Source organism: Pan paniscus, chromosome 7, assembly GCF_029289425.2.
Source record: "Pan paniscus chromosome 7, NHGRI_mPanPan1-v2.0_pri, whole genome shotgun sequence".
Classification (NCBI taxonomy): Eukaryota; Metazoa; Chordata; class Mammalia; order Primates; family Hominidae; genus Pan; species Pan paniscus.
In genome coordinates this window covers 92337096-92362613 of record NC_073256.2, presented here as the reverse complement: position 1 = coordinate 92362613, position 25518 = coordinate 92337096, and the positions used below count along the sequence as shown (strand labels likewise).

The 25518-nt window shown below is 35.9% G+C and overlaps 1 protein-coding gene across 1 annotated transcript in view; it reads left to right on the top strand.

Annotated features, from left to right (window-relative positions):
* Positions 1–24993, top strand: part of LOC100976572 (large ribosomal subunit protein bL9m-like) — an 80258-nt gene extending 55265 nt beyond the window's left edge. The window contains 4 exon segments of the mRNA XM_055116672.2: positions 11287–11416; positions 12420–12586; positions 15710–19950; positions 19986–24993. Coding sequence (XP_054972647.1) covers positions 23883–24647 — 765 coding nt within the window. The 5' untranslated portion in view covers positions 11287–11416; positions 12420–12586; positions 15710–19950; positions 19986–23882 and the 3' untranslated portion in view covers positions 24648–24993.
* Positions 24994–25518: the final 525 nt, after the last annotated feature.

The following is a 25518-nucleotide window of genomic DNA, read 5'->3' as shown; positions in this document are numbered from 1 at the left end:
TTTTAAATTTTTCAAATTTCGGTCTAAAAAAATGTAGTGGCTTCCATTATACGTGGGTAGAATAATGAATGGTAACTAGATCCTTTCAAAAGTACAGAAATTAATGCTTTAGATTCAGCAAACACTTTTGACTTATGCTAGCTATTTATTAATGAATAAATACCCTATCTCCTTTCAAAAATTACTTAATATATTGACACTGTATATACCTACTCCTTCACAATAATAATTTCTTGACATTCTTTTCTTTCTTTTGAAAAATCACTGCTTCAAATTTTCTTTTATTAGTCTTTACTGGGTATCCATGCTGCATCAGAAAGTATAACATTATATGGAGAAGGGAATGTTTCTCAAAGCTAGGTTCTTATAGTCTAAGACAAAACAGAACAAATAACTGATATATCCTACCTTTGTGACTCAGTTACTAAGTTCTGATAAATGCACACAAAAAATTAGAGACCTATGTTCATTAGTTAAACTCAGAAGAGATTTCTAGTGCTATTCTGCCATTACCCACTTTTTTGTCCTTGGGTTAGCCTCTCTTTGTACTTCAATATCTTCATCTATAATGTAAAGCAAACTGGATGATTTTATATTTTCTTCATATAAGCAAGATCTGCTTTATTGGCCATGACCCCAGAAATCTTTGATGTCTAGAAAGGAAACAATATGGCAATTTTTTGAAGGGTACAAAATAAAGACATGGCTTTTTAAAATCAAGATTGTTTTAAAGACTATTGTATTTCACTTCATCTGCCTATAATCTTAGTAATGTTACAGTCAATGACAAATACTAACCATAGAAATAATTCCATTGTATCTTAATTTTATGAGTAGTCACATTTAAAAAATAGGCCAGCATTTTCATTGAACACTCAAATCCATATACCTGCTTTCTGTAGTTAGTTTCCTTTTGAAGGCCATTCAGTAGGCCTCTTAGAATGCCTGAATAACATTGGAATAAAGTAAATGTCCATTCAAGTGTGATTTAGAGTTCTTGAAATGGAGAATGAAGTCAAAAGCAGTTCTTTTAATGATCTTAAAAATGGAAATGACTGTACAAAAGCTACACTGATGAATTCTCATAGCATTGACCCTAAAGTTATAGAAAGAGCTATAATAGCAACATACACACCACAGATGTGGAAAGTCACATTAGTAAATTTCTAGAGGCTAAGTAATTTTTTCTTCTTTTCTAATGTTGAAATTCTAACCAAAGCTATTTTTGCTTACAATGCTCACTCTTTATTACACACAAATAAAAGAAAAAGTGCAATTATCAGCAAAAAAATTTAAAAAAATAAATGATAATACAATTAAACCATAATCAGGTTTTACCTCTTCCTTGTTGATTTTATACTAATGATATATTATCATCCCTTCATTCAAGATATATTCATTCAGGTCCTCTGAGTACACAAAAAGTAACTAAATCTTAACTAGCTAAACCTTACTTAGTTTGACAATAATTAAATTCAGTGTTAGATTCTTGCTGTAATAAGGCTAAGTACATGTATTATTTTTCTATTGTATAGGAAGTTAGCATAAGTGTAGTGGCTTAAAACAATAGACATTTGTTATCTAACAGTTTCCGTAGGTTAAGAGTCTGAATACAGAGTAGCTGAATTCTCTGAAAGGCTGCCGTCAAAGTCTTGTTGAGGACTGGGTTTTTATGTGAAGGGCTGACTGTGGAAGGACTCACGTCCAAATTCACTTAGGTTATACCATGATTCATTTCCTTGTGACTGCAGGACGGAGGGCCTCATTTCTTGCTGGTTGTCAGCTGGAGATCCTTGCAGGCTGTTGGCTGGAAGCCTTTCTCAGCTCCTAGAGGCTGCCCTTAATTCCTTGCTACATATGCCTTCTAACATTGCTGCTTGCTTCGTAAAAGCCAGAAAGTAAAGTAAGTGTGTGTGTGTGTGTCTGTTTGTGCGTGTGTGTGTGTCTGGGTTGAGAGAGAGAGACTACAGTTAAATGGAAGCTATAATCTTATGTAACATATACATATAATTACATGCAAGTAATAATGTGCATCCCACCACACCACCTCTGCTACATTCTTTTAGTTAAAAGCATAAGTTACAGGTCTTATCCACATTCAAAGGAAATAAATCACACAAAGGCATAGATACTAGGAGGTAGGGGTAATGGAGAGACCTTAAATGTCTCTCTGCCATACTACATGATATGGTTTGGTTGTGTCCCCACCCAAAATCTCATCTTGAATTGTAATTCTTAAAATCCCCATAATTCCCACATATCAAGGGAGAGACAGACAGGGTGGAGGTAATTGGATCGTGGGGGTGGTTTCCCCCATGTTGTTCTCATGATAGTGAGTGAGTTCTCATGAGATCTGATGGTTTTATAAGTGTTTGGTAGTTCCTCCTGTGTTCCTTCTGCTTCCTACCACCTTGTGAAGAAGGTGCCTTGCTTCCCCCTTGCTTTCCCCCATGATTGTAAGTTTCCTGAGGCCTCTCCAGTTATGCTGAACCATGAGTCAATTGAACCTCTTTCCTTTATAAATTACCCAGTCTTGGGTATGTGTTTATAGCAGTGTGAAAATGGACTAATACACTATATAAAGCTAATATAGGTAATAATGCAGGTATAAGCAAATCACTCCCAAATAAATACATAAATGAAAACAGTTGGGTATAATTAACTTTTTTTGCATGAAAATTAGCAAGTTGAACTTTGCTATTAGCAAGCTACATGGCACTCAATAACTAAATCACCTCTCTAGACCCAGAAGAGTTTGAATCCACCTCTGAAAATTGAAAGGATTGACTTTAAATGACTGCTGAAATCCTTTGTAGCTCAAGACTTCTACAAGGCTTAGAACATTTGGAATAGATAGAATTATTTGATATATTAATATTTTACTTTTTACCCCAGACACGTATCCAGAAGTTTACATCTTTTTTTTTTTTTTTTTTTTTTTTTTTTTTTTGAGATGGAGTCTCACTCTGTCGCCCAGGCTGGAGTGCTGTGGCACCAGTTTGGCTCACTGCAAGCTCTGCCTCCCGAGTTCATGCCATTCTCCTGCCTCAGCCTCCCCAGTAGCTGGGACTACAGCTCATGCCGCCACATCCGGCTAATTTTGTTTTTGTATTTTTAGTGGAGACAGGGTTTCACTGTGTTAACAAGGATGGTCTCGATCTCCTGACCTGGTGATCCGCCTGCCTCGGCCTCCCAAAGTGCTGAGATTACAGGTGTGAGCCACTGCAGCCGGCCAAAGTTTACATCTTCTAATGGCTTATCTCAAGACTGCTAAATCTAGCAAGATTTTAATTTAACGTAAATGTGTTTTTGAGTATCTCCTCTAAACAAGGCAGTAGAAAGTAGTAGGGTTCTAGAGTCAGATACTTGACCTTAAATAGTAGCTCCTTCTCTTACCAAGAGACCTTTAGCAAAATATTTAATCTCTTTTTATTGGTAACATGACACGATAATAGTACCAAAACTGTTGGATTTTTTAAAAGATTAAATGACATAATATGTACAAAATGTTCAGCACATTGCCTCATGAATATTAATTACCTCATAATTATTAGCTAGTATAGATTTTATTATCATTACAATATGGTGCATCATTGTGTTAGGCAAGGGAAACATATATAAAGTGAACAGAAAGTTTCTCTGCATTGAAAGAAATAACAAAAATGGTGCTTTACTGAAATATTTCCTCTTCTAGAATATGCCATTATGTTTAATTTCCCTTGAGATTTATCAGAAACCAGGGAAGAGTTAAAATTCTTGTTTAATATGATAAATATGGTTATTTTAATAATTGAATAATTTCTGCTGGATTTTATCCAATACTTTCAGGAAGAATTAACTAGGGCAAGTTTTATTTTTTTAATGTAAAAATCATATCTGTCTTATGAAAATGTTCTGTTTGATTCTGTATATTCTGTTCTTTTGAGAGCAGATTTCCAGGTACAACACTTCATTGTTATTAATAAATGGGCCATACATAAATTATGCATTAAGAAAAAATAACAGACAAAAGCACTGGCATCTCTTTTGCTAGTTAGAGGAAACAGTTTTAGTGTCTGACATAGAAGAAAAGACAGTCAGTGTAATTTCATAGAATTACAAGCAGCCAAATTCACACCCCAACTTATCTTTCAAACTCTTTTTTTGTTCTCCACATAGAAAAATCACACAGAATGAGAAATAACCATGCAGTGACAATCATTTTGCTTTGGAGAAAAATCCTCATTCACTAACCTCTTCTGAAGACTTTTTTTTTTTCACAGTCTTGGGTTTTCAGTCACTGAACTTCTCTGGTGACCTGGGGACAAACCCAAAATACTGAAAAGTGCAAAAGTTGATGTCTCAGTCCATTTGGGCTGCTATAACAAGATACCACAGAATGAGTAATTTATAAAACACAAAATTTTATTTCTCAGAGTTCTAGAGGCTGGGAAGTTCAAGATCAATGCACTGGCAGGTTCATTGTCTGGTGAGGGTCCAGACTCTACTTCCTAGATGAAGTCTTGAATGCTGTGTGTGTCCTTTGAAGGGGGAAAGCACTCGTCTTCACATGACAGAAGGCAAAGGGACAAACGGGAAGAACTGCTGACAAGACCATTTAAAAGGGTCCTGACTTAATGACTTAATCATGACTTAATCACCTTCTGAAGGTCCCACCCCTTAATACTGTTACATTGGCAGTTAAGTTACAACACCTGAATTTTGGATGGAACACATTCAACCACAACAGCAAGAACTAAAAACTTCAATGAAAGTGAGCATCTTTGAATGCTGACAAACACATAACATGGATGTTATAAAGCATGGTATATATTGATGTGTTTCATGAATATGTGGATGCCTTTTAAGGGAAATGGCACAATGAGATGGATGAAATATAGATCTACTGATACATTTATATTTACTTTTAACTTCAAGAAGTAAAAGGGGGTTATCAAAGAAGTTGAGGAGAGAAAATCAAATAGCTGCATTCTCGGGTGGTGAAAATTGCAACAACTCCTTTTTAGTATGTATCACAATCTTAAATTGTCTTTCCTCCTCTCGTTTCCTTCTTTGTTTTTTTTTTTTTTTTTTTTTTTGCCCCATTAGAATGTCAGATCCAAGATTACAGGGAATTTGTATGTTTTGTCTATCACCTAACCCATTTCCTAAAGTTGTATAAGGACATTGTTGGTGCTTAATAAAAATTGCTCAACAAATGAATGAGGAGTAGATTTGGATGTTTTCTGAAACATCTGTCCAAAACGAAATTAATTATGACGTTAATTTTGGTGTCGTCATTCATGTCTTCTTTTTTTTCCCAATTAAACCATGTTTTTTTTTGTCTTATAAGTTCTGTTTTGATGGTTTAGATGCCCAAATAAGATACAATAAAAAAATTCTTATAAGTTTAGATTCCGTGTTCTTTTTTTTTAAAAAAAAAAATGTTAATTTTTTAAAATGGTGAATTTATGGACACCTTAAAGTACAGATAGGTCTATTTGATGGGAGGAAGAGAGACTAGAGAGATTCTCAGTTGTTTCCAAATTAATAGTGGTATGAACATCATGAATGAGTTGACATTAGAAGTATCTTCATTTATTTCTCTTTTTTTTCCCTGTGTGGTAAATATAAATTCTGAACACTTTTGACTAGATTTGTTAACTGATAATAATTTCATTACATTGTCAGATGATTGAATTCATAGTTATAGAAAGGTATCGTTGATAGTGGTGAAGAACGTTTAGCTTCCTTTATCTCTTGTGAAGATGTTTTAATTTTTAATTGCCTATCCTTGTCTTTCTCAATACTGCCTAAATGTGATATATATCATTTTAATAAGATCAATATATACAATTCCAAACACATTTTATTTCAAATATAAACACCTAATATGGTAATACAATGATTTTATTTCAACATACATTATTTTGAAAATATTTTTAAAGTTTCTGATTTTGCTATTGTAATTGCAAATGCAAATATGAAATATGAATACACACTGGAGAATAAAAAACGCTATAGTATTTACTATATTTACAGGATAATTATAATTTTCATATTTAAAAACCATGCCATTTAGTTGAATTTGCTTGCTAATGGAATCACAAATGCTATAAGCTTTGTTTGCAGATTTCTAACTTTGTGGCAGATGTATAGAAAATGGGGGCTTATAAAGCTTGGCAAACATCTATGTTGATCACTCGTATTGACTTGTCTTCCTTCTGGATCATGAGAAAGTAAAGGTAACCCAAACTGAAAGTACAAAGAGAAAAAATGGAACTAGTAAACTCTACAGATGTTAACTTCCTCTGAATTTCAGCATACAATTTGCCCATACAGGTTCCATTAAAGTTAATGGGAGTCGTGTGACTAATTCTCTCTGTAGGGTACTAAAAATGTACCCTGCAGTATTAAAAAGTCTGAACCTAATTTTTACTTTCTCTTAACCTTGATTATGTTACACTAAAGATAGGTACTTTCATTATCACATATATATAGAGAGAGTAAATTTTATATAAAGATCTGAAAATAATCTATTTGGGGAAGAGACTGTATTTATATGGATCAGAGTAGAATTTCAATTAGTGTTGCAAATATCAGTACTGCTTTCATTATAATGATAAAACAAGCATGAGTATCTGTAATTTACCCTCCAGCTATACAAATGAGAACTTAAACCTCAATGAATTCAATAAATGAAACATTTTCAGGACACATACTTAAAATCATGTCTACTTTTTAATCAGTCATGTTTTAAGTGAATGCTTATTAATAGATCATTAATAAAACATGCTTATGAAATGAGATTTCAAGAAAGAGGTGACATGAATGAAATACAAAGAAAGTAAAAAACCTGATGGAATATTTAATTTTGTTTTAAACAGTTCACTTTATAGTGAGTTACATTAGAAGTATTATTTCAAGCTAAAAAATGAATTCAAAATCATTTTTTTAGTTCTACATGAAGATAAAACACTACAGATGATATTGCCTGTGAATTCATGACCCTTTTTTACTGCCCAAGTTCCCTCTGCTTTTGACATTCAAACTGAAATATTAATCTCATTTTTTCCTTTAAATAATTTCTGCCTGGCTTCTATCACTACCTGGGGGGATGAAGTTATAAGATTTTATTCTTAAAGAATGCAAAAAGAAAAGAACAACTATATACATGAATAAATACTCTAGCATTCATTTTTTCACTGAAATCAGCAGCTATGCTGCAAAAAAGGGACATGCACAAAATATTTCCTAAGCACAAAGAACACTGGGAAAAGGCAGGCGATATTGCAGAACAATAAATAAAGCAGAACACTCTCCAAGGGTCTGGGGTTTGGTTTGAATAGCATTCCAGAAGGCGGAATTCCTGCCCAACACCAACATAAACGGCAATTAAAACTGAACTTCATATGTTACACATACATCTTCTTCTCTGGATTTCTAAGAGTCTCTATGTCTAAATTACAATAGAATCCTTTGAATGTGGGTGGGGCTAGAAAGAAAAGTTACTATTACTAACAAGTCACAGTTTTCAATGTATTGAACCTGATGTCAGACTCCTAGCTATTGAACTTCAGATTCTTAGAGTACTTCCAGCTCATGATCCCATTACTTAGAATTTACTTTGAAGCTTGTAACATTTGGGGTTTGTGCTGCCACTTGCCTTCCTGATCTGTAGGCTCACTGCTGAATGCTGTAAGCATGCAACTACAACGGGCTTTAGGGACCCATTGGACCCAGCTTTCTGGCTGGTTTGTGGCATCGACCTCAAAGCAGCAGAGGAAGAAGATTGTTTAATTCTTGTTACTTATAAGTTACACTTACATGAAAACGAAATCTTAAGTGGGACTTCTAAGAAATACGTCTGGTAGTCTGGGCTATGCCAATAACTAGCCAAGCCACATAGCTCTCACAGGTTTAGCACAATTCCATTCTGAATTGTTCTGATTCTTGAGCTGACTCTATAGGGCACTCTCCATCCTTTTTAAAGACATAAGGTATACCTTGGATTAAAAATAATTTTCCTATACAAATATCTTTCCTTTTTTTTTCTTGAATCTTGAAATTAATGAAAATTGTATTTAGGATTTTGCAATGTCTTTTGAGATAACTAGAAGCACTGCGGGATGCTAGAATTATTTGTCACTACTTAAAAAAAACAACAGTTATTGATGAATTTTGTGGCTTTCTAAGAAGAACAATGTGATGAGTTGAAAAGAATGCAGCTCAGACTGAATTAAGTACAATGTACCAAGAATATGCAGTGACCCAAGATGACATACCTGCATAGTGTGTGTTGGTGTTTAACAAAAGGACCAAGCCCTTCGCACTAAGAGAGTGTCTCTACTGCGGATTTAGGTCTGATACTCTTCTGCCATCACTTGAATTCTGTGACTCCACTGCTAGTCCTCATTTTGATGTGCTTCCATGGGGGCCTCCTTTGCTTCGTAATTGTTTGGTCCTACTTTTGTATCAGGTTGCAGAAGTGTTCTTCTCTATCTCCCACTGCACCCAAATTCTACTAAAATTATCTCTTTAGTTGTGTCTCTTTTCTTAAAATGTAAGTACCCTAAGGGTGGGGACCATGTTTCACTGTTTGGCACAACTGGTGCTCAAACTTTGCTTATTGAGTGGGATAGAAAGAATGGAACACACACTTTCAGAAAGCTCTCAGTCTTCCGATTTATAATTGCTGCACATTGAATTTTTAAATAGAGATCTAATTTGCATTACAAAGCCTCTGTCAAGGATATTTCTTTCATTTTAGCTATTTCTACCCAAATTTGCTATTTTACAATTTTGTACTGTGCTTAAAGGTGAGGTTCTTTTTATGCCCCCATTACACGAAAATGTGCTTTGCTAGAGCCTTCCGGAAAATATGTCCTATAAGATGCCTGATGCTGGTGGTCATTTCTGGATTGCCTCTACCTTTAGTGAATGTTCCAAGTACATTACAGGAATGGAAGCCAGGACTCTGGCATAAAGAGCTGCCTTGACTTCCCTATGGCAGGGACTGCTAGGTCTGTATTACCCTGTTATGTGATGATTCAGTTCACCCCAATTTGCCCTTTGGGAACTGCTGTGAAAATTTCTTTTGTACAGTAAATCATGACAGCATTTGGCCTTCATTTGGGGGTGAATGCATGGTTTATATATTGAAGCCATTTCTTTTTTTCCCTTCAGAAATACCATGTGGCATCAATTTGTAAGCACAAATCAAGTGGCAGTTTGGGATCCTCCAGATGATCCAGAATATTCTGCATTAAGTTTTTAAAAGTTATCACAGCAATGAAAACCTAACATTGAAAAAATTGAGACTCGTTGAATCCTCAAGAATATATCCTTATACCCACAGAGATACTCAACACTAGTTAAAGAAAATCTACTTTGAAACATTTGAAAATGCTGGGGCAGTATTTGCTCCATTCTAGAATTAATATACTATTTAGAAATACGTACATTATATTAATTTGTATATATATGCATTATATATTTTTTATCCCTAATTTTTTTTTAGAAACAAGATCTCACTCTGTCACCCAGACTAGAGTTCAGTGGTGGAATCATGGTTCACTGCAGCCTCAAACTCCTGGGCTCAAGTGATCCTCCCACCTTGGCCTCTCAAGTAGCTGGGACTATAGGTGCTTGCCACCACAGCAAGCTAATTTGTTTATTTTTTAGTTTTTTTTAGAGATGGGGGATTACACTATGTTGCCCAGTCTTGTCTTGAACTTCTGGGCTCAAGTGATCCTTCTTCCTCAGCCTCCTGAGTTGTTGGGATTACGGGTGTGAGCCACCACATCCAGCTATATCTTTATCTTCCTATATCTGCATCTATATCATCTATCTATATCTATAAATATCTATATCTATAGAGCTAAAATCTGTTTTTTCCACCTAGTCAGCAGAATTTTATATTAGTTATCTTTAGCCACGGGTGAGATTAGAATACAGAAAAAAAAATCCGAGACAATTTTGTAGCTTCAACTTTCAGATATGCCATATATGGACAAATACAGTAATTCCCTGAGAAACTGCTTGCTTCTCTGCCTTCAGCCACCCAAGGAACATCCCAGGCTCAGCACTATGGGTTTCCAAATTTATCCATTCAGCCATACTTGTGGCTCTTGTGGTTGGTCTGTGGCCTGAAGCTCAACTTGCCCAGTAGTTCTTTTTCCCAAAATAGGCTCAGGAAGTTTGTGACCATGTTTGGTTTGTTTCAAAGGGTTTCTACATATTTAATGAGGTTGTGAACATATACTAAGATTTGTATATGGTTCATGAAATAAAACATATCTTCAGCCCTCTTTTCACTTCAGTGCGTGGTTTGGAGCTGTTTTACAAGCACATGTGTTTATCATATGACTTTATTTGGGGACAAACACCACCCCTTACATTTGGGATACAGTTTCTGAGTAGCTGAACACTCAATTTCATCCCTCCCTATTCAAGAACAAATGTTAAGCCGGGTAGCTCTTTTCTCTTATTTTTGGCAGGTTTCTCTGAATGCTAAGGTGTCTTACTTCATCCAAATGTTCCCTTTATCATAGGAGGGTAAGAAAATAGCCTGTACCCTGAAGACCTTTTTCACCCAGAAAGGCATTTAACTAGTGTCTTTCTGTGTGCTGGGGGGAGTAGGGAGCCCCTTATCAGTTACATGCATTTATGAGAACAATGTGTTCCTCTGGTTTGTGCACCAGAAGAGGATCCTGGAAAGTTTCATCTTCTGTTCCTCAGCCTTGCTGAGACATTAGGCAAATTATTTAGCTCTCAGGTCACTGACTTCTTTTGTTTTTCTATAAAATATCTTCTCCTAGCACAACAAAGGGGCATTATGACTAATACTGATAATAGCTATAAAATTTATTTTTCTTTTTTAAGTCCCTATCATACCATATAGAGCAACAGAGGTGGTCTTTTACTAAATGAACCTTGGTGAGTAGCTAAATGACTCACACAATACCTTCCAGTTACTGTATAATGTAATAAACCACATTCTATAAATAAGCCAGATATAATAGATAAAATGTATTTCATTTGATGATTCAGATCCAATTCAATAAAGCAGAATATTCCACAGAGTTTAGTTTCTCTAATTGCAGGAGATAAAATTGATTTTCCTATATTTTCCGTCATGTTTCCCTCCTCCACTCAGTGTTTGCTATAGTTGCTGATTGTGAGAGAAAACTAGAAATAGAATTTGCTATGAAATTTAAAACTTCACAAACTTCATGGTGCTTCATTTGAAAAGCAATGTGGAGCTGATAGTTTGTATGAAATTCTGATGTGGACTTTTTTTCTTAGAAGTTTACAAGGAAAGGGGAAATGTCTGAAATGGAGATTGCACAATCCTGTCTTGAAGCAGAAGACTCAGCTAGAGCACATCTGGAAACACCCGGCACTCCTCAATAGAATTCAAATGCTATTTTAAAAGGTAGTATGGTCCTTTCTACTTCCGGTTGATCTGGGTCAAGGATTTGGGCAGTGCAGCCAATGCATTGATGGGGAGGAGCCCAGGATGTGGCTAGTGCTGCGGCTGTGTTGGTAACCTGAATGGGACTGAGCAAATCAGGGAGTCCACTGAAGATAATGACAGGTACCATTCTTGCAACATTTATGTAAAGTTTTACACTATTTCCAAATGAAAAGTAAAATAAAATTTTTAAAAAGCTGACATGGTTTAGGATAACATTTTACCAGAAGAATATCTTATGTTGCATTTAGCCCATGTAGAACATTATACATATATATAAAATGTTATATATTTCTTTATGTTTTCCGGTGTGTACATACATTTATAGATATATTCTTATTGATCTAGTTTCTCTAAGATTCTGACATATTTCAGAACAAAGGAAGAAATCTTACCAGTCAGTTCAGTAAGATAATTGGAAAGGGAGACTTGAATATGTGAAAAATTTATTTTGATCTATAGAAGATGTTAATATTATTTTCCGTAGTTTTTGTCTTTCTGATTACAGGCTTAATGCAACCTTGTATTTCTCTTTTAAATGATCAGAAGCAGAATTTGCAAACTTTTTAGAATATGTATTTTAGTTCAAATTCCCCCCACCCAAAATTAATTTCATCTACGTATGCAGAAAGTATAATTTATAGTAAAGTGCTAAATCTAACCTGATTTCTCTCCTTAAAATTAGGTTTAAAATAAATTAAGCAGTACCTAATGTGTTTCCTAACAAGGCTCAGGGTACACAATGTTCTTTGGTTGGCCACAAAACACAAGGTTCTTGAGCTGAGATGACAGATTCTTCAAACAGACATATCCTGTACAAGGTGCCTTAAAAGTGAAGGCATTGCTGCCATTGGCTTGCAGGCTTTATTTTGAAAAGGAGAATTCTGAAGGAAGGATGTTTGTTTTCTTCTTTTTTAAAAAATAAAATGATTTATAAAAACCGCACGTTTTTCTTTTTTGCTAGATGTAAAATCTGAGCTGCAACACTGAACAAAAGCTGTACTTGCCAGCCAGCAAAGATGCTACCACTCTGCACAACAGATAAAACCCATACATATAGGGAAGTCAAAAGAGTCTTTAAGCTACAGTGTTTGAGAGGCTGTTTGTCTCTGATGGAAAATTAAGAAAATGGTAAGAGCAGCGTTAGCATGAGGTGTTCATTCCAAATTTGTCACTGCAGTGTGTGTGGCGTTGTGTGCAAAAACAACTCTTCAAGCAAAAACAACTCCAGCAAACTTCCTCCTTCACTTCAAATCTCATCTTCAATTACAATGTGGTTCCTACAAAGTAAAGGGCTGTTGTCCTCTCTTCAGACCTGTGCTGCTTCTGCGCACTAGCCCTGTAGACCATCAAGGCCTAAAAGTAGCTGCTGGATTCAATGAGACATGAAGCTGACAGAAATGGCATCAAGCTAATTGGCAACAAACTCTATGAAACCTACTCAGGAAATCATATTTTTAAGCTGAACACCAAGTGGATTCTTGTTTGAATGTGAGGCTGACTTATTTTTATATTTATATTTCAAATAAAACAAAGGGGATTGTTAAAGAAGAACCTTTTTCTTTCCCTTATATATTTATTTAATCCTTTTAAAAGTTTTGTTAACAAAATCTTTGGATTCAGTGATATTTATTTGAAAAGCTTGTTATCCACACATTATGAATAAGAAAGTGGGGCTTAAAGAGGTGAAATGACATGTCCTTAGTCAAAACATAGACAACTTGATTGTAATCTATCAGGAAAGACGACGATATTTATAAGTAACCAGAACACAAAGTGCTAAGTTCAATACTCATATTTTGAATAACACAAGAAGTAAAATCCTTTATTTAAAGAATCAAAGGGTTATCAGAAGAGAAGTTATTGGTGGATGATCACAGAGCTAATAGCCATGATTATACATGACCTGCTGGAAGATGGAAAAAACATAACACAAATCTTACCATTTCCTCTGGTAGTTGATTCATAAGAAAACTCCTAGGTCTTGATTGTTTACTTGAGAGTGTTGCTATTATTACTCAACTTATTTTAAAAAAAAATGGAAAAGTTAATTTTGGTGGCTGTTGTTGTCTGGAAGAAATAGACTATATTCAAAATAAAAATTGCCTGAACATGTCAACATGATTGCATAATTTTTCAAATGTTGATTCCTAATACACAGATTGTAAGGATTCAGTTCACTGGATGAGATGTTGTTTTTAGAAATGATCTGCCTTCTCTGTTCATTCACATTCAATTCAAGAAGTAGGAAATTATTCTGGAATCTTTTTTCTCATTATGGTCTTGATGTGAAATTCATTTCGTGGTTGCTGAGCATCTTGAAAATACAGTGGATGGTGGCAACTACATATTCCTCTCTGGTGATTTTACTACAACTGCTCAAATAACAAATGATAAAATGTTTTAGACGGTATATTATTTATTTTACTTGTCTTAATGGTGAATTTACTTAGTGTTTTCAAAAGGAATTCCATTTCAGAATATAAAATAGCATTCTAAAATTCTATAAAATGTAGATAATTTAGAAACCTGAGTTATAAAATACATAAATATGATTCAAACATCTAATCAAAATAATATATGACTTTTATAATATCTTTCTGTTCTAGTTAATCTTTCTGCCTCCATTAATTACTGTAACATACCTTGAGGTAGGTAGAAATAAATTAACTATGTTTAAGCTGTAATGAATTTTTGGGCAGTGCCCAGCAGAAAATAATATTGAACACAAGACAGAATTGTGACTTCCAGATTTCCATTTGAAGGTCTTATATGCTGGGAGAAAACTATAATTTATGATCACAATAACATTTCTAAATCAAGTCAGTTTCAAAGAGAAGTTGATTTACTCTGATTTAGGCAGCATTTCCTCTAAATGTGGAAAAGGTTTTTAAGTTACTTTACCTGGAAAGACATTTTTATCAGATGGCAACGATTTTACTCACACTTTCTATAGTTTTCTATATCCAAGTTGTGATTCTTCTTAAACAATCTAGAAGATATGCAGTACTAATGCTTTAGGATATCATCTCCATTTTTATTGATATAAGTACAACTTCAGAATAATTTATTTTAGGCCTTTCTAAGATGACTTTAGCTATAGAGTTTGGGGACAGGATGAATTAGATACCTTAGATATGTCTGATCCTAAAAATGTAGGTTCTGAAATATATTGCACTAGTTTTCAAACAATTAAAATAATTAAGTACACCGTCTTAGATAGATAAATATATTTTCCAACTCATGGCAAACGAATTGCTCTGTATAAAGAAAATGTAACTAAATATTAGCAGTTACTTGATAATGCATTTACTTATAGTCCTGCAGAAAAGAAGATGCTGGTTGGCTGGCTGACAATATTAACTTGGAACACCCTGGTGTATCCAGATCCTCCTGGGAGTGTCTCTAGGGGCAGGTTGCAGAGCTTCAACCTTCTCCCTGGCCCGTGCAACAGAAGCAGATTTAAGGATGGCCCCAGACTGACAGAGACGGAGACAGAGATAGAGATAAAGAGCAAGAGCCAGAGTGGGAGACAGTGTGTGAGAACATCCTTAGAAGACCAAATTAGCATTAAAAAATTACAACGATAATCTGGGTTAGATGTAAAGGCAAGAATATAAATTTGAAAAATGGACCTTGAAAGATTGTAGAAAATCATAGTACACAAGAACATCATGTAAAAAGGAATTAGAGGATTTTTGTTAGCAGCAAACTCAGTAATTTAACAATAAAAGGAGGGAGTCCAATTGCTCACTTTATTTTTGTTGTTGTTAATGTAATACTAATAGGAACAGAGTGCCTAGAGAAAATAAGATGATATCCTGGGGAAAAACAGTTGGTGCATCATTTTCAGTCCTTGTCAGCATACATTTAGAGCACAGAGTATGTAAGGAGAGACCACTAGCGTAAGTGGGAGTTCTAGAATCAATATTCTGTTAGTTAAAAAAGGTGAGACTGTTTTGTCTAAAAAAGTGAAGGCTGAGAATGTAGTAACTCTCTTCAAATATATGAAAAATTGTTTCTAGAAAAGAGACTAAGCACATTCCCTGTAGTGCTTTAAGAATGCAATCAGAACAACAGGCGAGGGTTGTAGAGAGGTATATTTCGCTACCATACAGGACAGTTTCCCCCCCCTCAATCACTATTGCTATTCATCAAGGGGCAAGTTGTCTTAAGGGAGAATATGAGTTTTGCATTACTAGAAATATTCAATATAACCTTTATAATTTTTCTTTTCTTTTTATTTTCAAATAGAGTCCATTTCTAAGAAGATGTGGTTCGAACATACAGAGCTACATAATATGAGTAAAATAGGACCTAACAGTAGTGTTCTCCAGCATTGCTCTGCCTTTCCTTTTCTGGATGTAACAACATTACTAAGAAAGGAAGAAAAAGCAAAAATCTGCTCTCGGGGAGATTCCAGCATGTTGGAAAGCCCCAAATGGAAGTCTCTGCTTTGGTTACAGGACATAAGGTTTAATAAATAAAAAGATGCTCATCTGGGATGCTGCACCAATTATCATGTACTAAATAAGGTTACCTACTTCACTTTCCAGGTAGAAATGTCTATCATAAGCATGTGCCACAGAAGGTCTCACAAGTATCATTATTGGCTGTGTTGAATTTTGTTTTTAGTTCTCTTTTATAAGGTCTGTAGTCTTACTTTCAGTGAGGAAGTGTTTTCTCAGGTTCTCAAGAAAGTAACAAAATGCCAGCATTGTCAAGGTCACCATTGCCACTGAATTATCTTACTGTCTGATTATTCCATCTTCCTCTGCATCATATTAGCCTGATGACTACATTCTAATTATTTAAAGCGTTATGTAAATCAAAGCAGTAAATGTAATTTCTAGTCTTACTAGATATCATGTACATTAGGTCGAATAACTCTAGAAATGTCGTCATAATCATGTCATGCCTAATGATGACCTACTCAGCCCCTGCCAACATCATTCAATTACTCATTTCAGCATTGATTTTTCTCATGCCTCTCTTCATGGCATTTAAACAGCCCTCACATCTCCCCTTTTACTGAGGTGTAATGTTGTATAATGACAGAGATGCTTTGCTTCCCAGATTCATAATGTTACACTCTGTTTCAAATCCTTTTGGAGACAAATTGGGGAATCAATATATAAATAATGACACACTTATTTTTAATTAAAATCACTGCTTTCACAGAAATGGTATATTAAAATTATTTTTGCTAAAAAAATTTTAAATACCTATGTACGATAAAAAGACTGCCAATCCTTGGGATCAAGAATATAATTTGCCCCAAATAACTTTTCTATAAAAGTAGAATTCTTAATGGAAAATAGATTAATACATATAATTTCAAGATCTAACCTTAAAAATGGAAATAATGTGTCCATTTTTAAAAATAAATCATATTTACATACACTGTGTTTATGAGAGTTGTTTTGGAATGAAACTTCTTTGCATTTGAGATCAAATTCTTTTATTCACAAGAATTACAATATCTTTTTCAGCTGAATGTTATGTTATACTCTTCCAAAATCTATTTTTCCTGCACTCAAGTAGAGGTAAATATTCTTTTTTTTTTTCTGGAAATTGATAGTCTAATTTTCTCCTGCCTCTCTTTGGCACACCCTCATTTTGCATGAGATATGCTCCTTAATAAAATTTCTACTCAATATTACAGAAACTTCCCGAAATGGCATCTAAAATATTACACTGGCCCGTTTAACTTCACCTTCACTAATTGTAATACATTATACAAAGAGCACTGTGGAAAAATGTGGAACATTTAACTAACTGGATTTGGTTTCACAAACAGTAATAATACTTTTAAAAACATTATTAGAGCATTTATTTCATCTCCTTTGCAATGTATTTTTCTTCCTTTTTAACTAGGCTTTCTAAATTCTCATTTTTAATGTCTCAGTTGAAAGAGCTTTCACAAGCCTTTAAAAGACATTATGATTTGAATTATTCTTGCCCAGAAAATTACTTCTGATGTTTAACTTACATTCTCCTTTATTCAGTTGTAGCTTCAAACTATCTTAGAAAATTAATTCGTCTTACAATTTTCCCCTTAAATCATTGTAGGTAATCTCAATATTTTATCTTTCCAAGCACACATAGTACTATTTAAATTTCCAGAAAATCTGAAGATAACTAAGATTTCCTTTAACTTTTCATGTTTGATGAAATGATGCAGATATTCTCATTTAAGTATTGAACCCTAATCTCATAAAAAAAGTAAGACTATCCCATAGGAACTTTAAATTGTTGTACATTTTTACCGTTTATGTAATATATTTTCATTTGGTTTCTAAAACTCATTTCAAACACTCCCATCAACACACTCCAATCAAAAACTCGTTTCAAACACACTCAGTCAACAAAATAGAGGTGTTGCTTTTCTTCTCTAAGCTTGATGCCAAGATTCTAACCTGGACATTTTCCTTCAAGTTTCCTTTTTCCTCAGCCACATCACACATTTAATCTAACATTAATTCTGGTATTTGTAACTCCAAAATGTAATCTGAATTCATCCACATATTTTTATCTCTACTGCCACCACCCTTGTGCAGGCCACCATTATTTCTTGCCTGAGCTTTCATAATTGTCTTTTATCAGGTCTCTCTGCTTCCATTCTCAAACCCTTTCTAATTTATTTTTCACAAAGCAGCCAGAATGATCTTTTAAACACATAAGTCACATCATGTCACTACCCACATTAAATCTTCCTAAGATTTTCCCATTCTACCCAGAATACAATGTAAATTGCTAAGTTTAGTAGCCCATGCCTGTCTTTCCAACCTGATGTGATATCACACCCACATTCTCCCTGGCCATCCCCACCAACATTACTCAGTACTAGGCTCCAGCCACAGTGCTTTCCTCCCATCTGTGAGCAAGCTAAACCCTTCTGACATCAGGGTCTTTTAACTTTCTGTTCCTTATGCCTAATTCTCTTCTCCACATTCTTTGCATGGCTGCCCCTTTTCCCTTCTCTGAGTCTCAGCTTAAACAAAACTTATTCAGAGAGTCTTGCCCTAACCACCATAACAAAAGTTGGACTCTCCCTTAATATATCATCTATATTTTATTATAGCACCTCTCACAATATATAATTGCTTGCATAATTTAATAATTTTTTTTTTCTTGCTTCTGGCAGAATATAAGCTCCAGTGCCATAAACAGCCATTTCTCCAGAGGACCCAGATTCCTTTTAGTGGGAAATGGTATTTAGAAACCAAGTTCTGGATGTCAGGTGTGCACATGGCTAGGGAGGTGCCATTACTTGTAAACCTCTCAGTGAATAAAGGCAGAGTATACCCGTATACAGCCATTTACATTTCATATACATCTGTCTATCATTTTTAAACACCACGGCCTTTACTCTTTCCAAAATGTCAAAGTTGTATATGACAAATAAAGTCTGGGGAAATGTTCCAGATCAGATGAGATCCAAAAGAGGAAAAGGAGATTAAAAGGTAATGTGTCATCCTGGAATGAATTCTGGATTGGTAAAAACTTAATCATAGGCCGGGCGCGGTGGCTTATGCCTGTAATCCCAGCACTTTGGAAGGCTGAGGCGGGTGGATCACGAGGTCAGGAGATCGAGACCATCCTGGCTAACATGGTGAAACCCCATCTCAACTAAAAAAATACAAAAAATTAGCCAGGCATGGTGGTGGGTGCCTGTGGTCCCAGCTACTTGGGAGGCTGAGGAAGGAGAATGGCATGAACCTGGGAGGTGGAGCTTGCAGTGAGCCAAGATCGCGCCACTGCACTCCAGCTTGGGAGACAGAGCAAGACTCCATCTCAAAAAAAAAAAAAATCATATATTGTATATTTTTGGCACAATTGACACACTTTGAATATGGACTATGAATTCAGTAATAATATTGTATATATGTTAAAGGTCTTGATTGTTATAACTGTGCTGTGATTGTGCATGAGAATGCTCTTGTTCTCAGGAAATATACATTGAAGTATTAGAGATAAAATGTCACCGGCCAGGCACGGTGGCTCACGCCTGTAATCCCAGCACTTTGGGAGGCCGAGGTGGGCGGATCACGAGGTCAGGAGATCAAGACCATCCTGGCCAACATGGTGAAACCCCCTCTCTACTAAAAATACAAAAAAATTAGCCAGGCGTGGCAGCACACGCCTGTAGTCCCAGCTACTCAGAAGGCTGAGGCAGGAGAATTGCTTGAATCCGGAAGGTGGAGGCTACAGTGAGCCAATATTGTGCCACTGTACTACAGCCCGGCAACAGAGAGAGACTCCATCTAAAAAAAAGAAAAAAAAAAATCACTACATCTGCAACTTGCTCTCAATGGTTTACAAAGAAACACACACCCACCCTCTCATCTACTGAGGGAAAGAGAATAACTTACTAGCAAATATGGGCAGTTATAAATAATTGAATCAAAAAATGGCATACAAGAACTCTTTGTTGTATAACTTTATATAGGTTTATAGGTTTATATAGACACACAATAGGTGTGTCTATATAGGTTTATATAGACACACAATAGGTGTGTCTATATAGGTTTATATAGACACACAAATAGGTTTATATAGGCACACAAATTTACAATTTTTTTTTCAAAATCTGCAATATGGTGTCTATTAGCATTGCTTTGAATGATTAACAACTGAAATAACATCTTTTTTCTTTACCAAGGAAAAAGTAAATTAAATGGCTTGAAGTAAATAGCAGTATGTAAAACGTGCAAAAACATAATTTTTCACAAAGGATAAATTAAAACTAGACTTTTTAATTTTTTTCCTTAAATAAATGGATTTTATGATTGCAACCGTATTAGTCGTCAGTAGCAAATCCACACAGAAGAATATTATTGCTTAGTTTTTTATTCCTTTACAAAAAGAAAATCTTCTAAACAGCTTAAACTTGCCTAAAGCAATTTCAAGACGACCCAACTCTCCCCAAGTGACTTCTCAAATTCTTAAGCTATTATCTTTCTTGTTCAAACCCTTTTTCTAAACTTTTCCCCAATTACTCCAACCATATAATTGCAAAGCTAAGATTCCTATAGACTATCTCTATCAAAGGATCAGGATAGGGAATGATAAACCTCTTAACAAAAACTTAATTCTGATTCTTTTCCCAGATTAAGGTATCTTAGCAACCTGTGAAGCATTTTATCTGCTGATTCTATCATTTTGAGCACTTTGTTGAACCCTTGAACTGACCTTATATCTGTGTGTGTCCCCGCTTGTTGGCTTTGTTGGTCCAGGATACATAAAATGAGATTGACAAACATAAAGCAATGTGACCACACATGTCTAAATATATTTAGCCTTTAACATCACAATTGGTTGTTTATTAACTTATGAACCAGAATCTTTATTTCTGTTCTTTGTCTCCTGTGAATTACAGGTTTCGCTCTGCTACATGGGTGGCAGAGATGGGGAGTAAGAGCTTGCTTTTAGCTAATACAAGGATTTGAAATGAAAGAAGGGTCAAAGCCAAATTCAGACAGAGTTGCTGTAGCTGAGGAAGACTGAACACTGAAGCACACGCTGCAGTCCAACTCTCATGAGAATGTTCCCAGTCACACTACTCCAAGATGGATGCCTACTTATAAGAGAGCATTCAACTTTAAACAAATTCAACTATTTTGTGTTTCAGTCCTGTGAATACAGCTAGTATTATATGATATAATCAAAGAATCACTGTCAATGGTATTGAGAAATTGTTATTTGCCATTTAGAACACTTTCTTCATCTTGCCTTCTACCTCACGGGCCACTGCATCTCAATGTCAATCTCTGAATGTCACTCATTTTCCTGACTGTGTGTAAATGTTGCAGATTCAACTTTTTATCTTTTTTTTCCCCATCACTTCTCATTCACTAGGTGACCCATGTACTCTCAAGGCTTTAAATCACATTTATTCTCTAGAAACTCTACATTTTTTTTCTGTAGTGCAGACCTCTCCAGAATTGGACTCCAGAATCCTAGGCAGAGACTTTCTCATAATCTCCAGGTGGATATATGTACCAGGCATCTAAATCTTAATATGTCCAAAACAAACTCCTGATTTTTAACTTCTAAAATCTGTGATTCTTTCCACAGACTCCCAACTTTAGTAAAAGGCTACTCCATTCTTCCTGCTTTTCAGTACAAAATAATTCTTGACTATTCTTTTCCTTGTATACCCCACATACAATATCATTAGCAAGTCCTGAGGCTCTACTTTCAAAATACCCAAAAAACAGATCACTTGTCACCACCTTCATCATTAGGACTCTAGTCTAAATCATATTATATCTCATCTGGGTTATTGCAATAGCTATTCATTGATCTCTCTTATTTCACCCTGTACGTTCCAGTCCACATTGCCCACAGCAACCATGGCGATCCTTTTAAAATACAGGTCAGATCATGTTATTCCTCTGCTGAGGCCCCTTTAACATAGTAAATCCATACTTATATCTTCAAAGCCCCCGCATGGCGTGGTCCCCCATCTCTCTGATCTATTTTCCAGCACAACTACAGCTCTGCCATCATTCTACCCTAGTCTCACAGACCTTTTTGCTGTTACTTAAACAAGCCAAACATACTTCCTTTAGCATCTTTGAACTTGCTAAGCCCACTGCCTGGGCTGCAGTTTTCTCAGATTACTTAGATTCCTAAGGTCTCTGCACAGATGGCAGTTTATGTAAGAGTGGATTCTTCCAACCATTCTTATCTAAGAGAGCACCAGCACCATCACTGATGTCCCCACATTTTCCATTTCCAATTTGATTTTCTCATTACTTGTATAATCACTTGACACATTTTTTATTCGTTCGTTTGTTTATTGTCCTTTTCCAGCAAAATATCCATGAAAGCACAGGCAGACCTTTGCTGCTTTCCTCTCTGCCAAGGACAGTGTCAGGCGTATGTAGATGCTAAATAAATATTTGTTGAAAGAATCAAGTGCATTTTTTTCTATGTGAAAGAAGTTTTTTATTATACCATGGGTATTTAAAATAAAGACTCATGATTATTGAGGCAAGGATATAAAATACTTATTATTTTTGTGAACTTCTTTAAGGTCCGCTGTAAAAGAGAGATGATGGTATCTTTATAGTCGGCTAAAAACAGTTGACATAAACTAAATCAGGTTACATCTAGGAAGCATTTGAATTCTACCTAATGTTACAACTATGCAGTCTTTAGATGACCACCTTGCACATGGGAATGCCTTTGTGATTTGCTAAATTCTAGAAGCTTTATTTTGCCTACTTTTTTTTGGTCAGTAAAAATACGGGTTAGCATCAATTTGAAAAATTCCTTATTAGAAAACATCCCTATTTGCATTGTCCCGTTAGGATGAAAATCTTGAAAGCATGTTAGAATTCATGAATGCTGAAACCCTGGGAAGAATACCTAATTTACTGGATCATGAAATCCACACGATGGCTCACACCTGTAATCCCAGCACTTTGGGAGGCTGAGAAGGGTGGATCACCTGAGGTCAGGAGTTTGAGACCAGCCTGGCCAACATGGTGAAACCCCGTCTCTACTAAAAATACAAAAATTATCTAGGCATGATGGCACATGCCTCTAATCCCAGTTACTTGGGAGGCTGAAGCAGGAGAACTGCTGGAACCCAGGAGGTGGGGGATGCAGGGAGCCAAGATTGTGCTACTGCACTTCAGTCTGGGCAACAGAGTGAGACTCTCTCTCAAAAAAAAAAAAGAAAAGAAAAAGAAAAAAAATATTAATGGGCTAGGGGCTAGGACATGGGCCAAGATAACATGCTGCACAACAGAAAAATCTACACTTTGACACCATTGCGAATTATTTTACATATATTATTTCATTTAAGCCTTAAAAAACTAAACAACTAGACATTATCCAACTCTTACACAAGTATTGAAACTGAGTCTCAGAGAAGTTAAGTAACTTTCTTAAAAACACAGAGTTAAAATGATGTAGACTATATGCATATGGAAATCTCTAACTTTGAAGTTCATGTCATTTCCATTATACATTTAAGACCATCTTCTAGAATGTAAAGAAAAAAAGACAGATTCAAAATAGGAGTTAAGTAGCAACATAGATTAAAATGCACATTATCCTTAAGCCATTTAATAACTGTTGTCAAAGAATGACTAAAATATAGTTCATGTTACTGGAATGATGTGTCCGTTCAGACGGAGGTGATAATCTGGATCTATACTGTGTTGGTCAGAGCGTTCCTGGAATAATGTTTGGGTGTGGCTGTCATACTTTAAAGGTTACAGACAAATGGGAAATTCTTCCAGGGAAAGCAGCCAGGATGACAAAAGTTCCCACAGAATGTCCTAAGAGAAATGGTTGCTGACTTTGGGGATGTGTAACCTGGGATGGGAGAAGGGAAGAGTCAGAAAAGGCTGACAGTCATCTAGGCCGGAAATCTCAGTCATTCAATATGGCTCCAAAGGAATAAACTATGACTATGGGACTGTCGTGCCCTGGGCATTGTGGAGCACTGGGTGGATGGAAGGTACCACTGGCCAGGGAGGGCCAGAAGCTGTGTCTGCACCAGCGACACTACATCGAAAAGCTGGTGGAGGACACGGAGCACTGGCCCAAAGAAAACCTGGAGATCATCTTCACACAGTCTGTGGAGACACTTGGAGTCCGGGGTGACCTGATCTCAGTAAAGAAATCTGTGGATCGGAATCAACTCCTTTCTCAGAGACTGGCTGCATATGCATCACCTGAAAACAAGAAGCTGTTTGAAGAGGAGAAATTGCTGAGACCAGGAGGAAAGTTAGAGAAGATCCAGACCAAGGCAGGTGAGGCAACAGTGACATTTCTGAAAAGCTGTCACCTGGAGGTAGGGATGAAGAACAGTGTCAAACGGGAGCTGAACCCTGACACAGTTGCCTGCCACTTCTTCAAGAATCTTGGTGGTGTGGTCACCCCCCATATATTAAAATTACCAGAAGAGCCCCTCACTCGGTGGGGCAAGTACTGTTGTGAGGTGACGGTAAATGGGCTTGGTACTGTGAGGGTGCCTATGTCTCTGGTAAACTTTGAGAGGCCCAAAATCAAAAGATAGAAGTACTGGTTAGCCCAGCAAGCTGCCAAGGGCATGGCCCCACCAGCCCCTAGAGGATCTAAACCTGTTCTCCTCCAAGGCAGCAAAGCAGAATCAGAGGAGCAGCGGGACCCAAACAGGCAAGCACCCTGCTCTCACTCCAAGCTCTGACAAAATATGGAATTTTAGAGAACATATGGAGACATCAGACTGCCCTGCACAGACATGTTGAATTCCTTATATTTGCCATCTTCATCTTTAACTGTCATCCCTGGGGCAGCCTTGTTCCAGAAGTACCAGGCTGTGGATTTGATAAGCTGGATACAATAGACTGAAACTATCCAGATCCTGTTTAGTTTCTTTTTCCATTGGAGTTTACTGGGACAGGCACAGGAGCTAGACATTGTCTCCAGTATTTTCCTCATTCTTATCATCTAAACTGAACATTTGTATCTCAAGCTGACATAAAGAGATTGTGTTCCTAAAAAATAATAAATAAATAAACTATGACTATGGGTAAAAGCTAAGTTTCTTGGGTGAAATAACCTGCTTCAGGAGTTACTAAGTTCTCTGTCACTGGAAGAATTCAAGAGGGAAAAAACAAACAAACGATGGATCACGTGGTAGGGAAGTTTTAGAGGAATTTCAGGATCAAAGGGGAGACAGAACTAGATAAGCTTTGGGTCTCTTCTGACACTTGAATTTCATGCTTTGTTAGAAAAGACTGCCAGTCTGCATCTACCAGTTAGAGGGTTTAGGGTCAGCAATTAGGTAGCTATCTCATCTTGTTTGTAATGATAAACATATATTTAATTACAATGTTATCTGGATCTCAGTTGAGGCCTTCCTACACCCCAAGAGCAGGATAAGATAGACCTGAACCCAAAATTCTATGCTCTGAGAAAATTTAAGAAACAACATAATATGAATGATTGGAGTGGAAGTCAGGCAGGGGGAGGATTTTGCATTCTTAGTATTTCCAGGTTTCTCTTTCTGCTCAGTAAAGCTAAATTTTCTCACTTCTTTCAAAACTAACTAACCA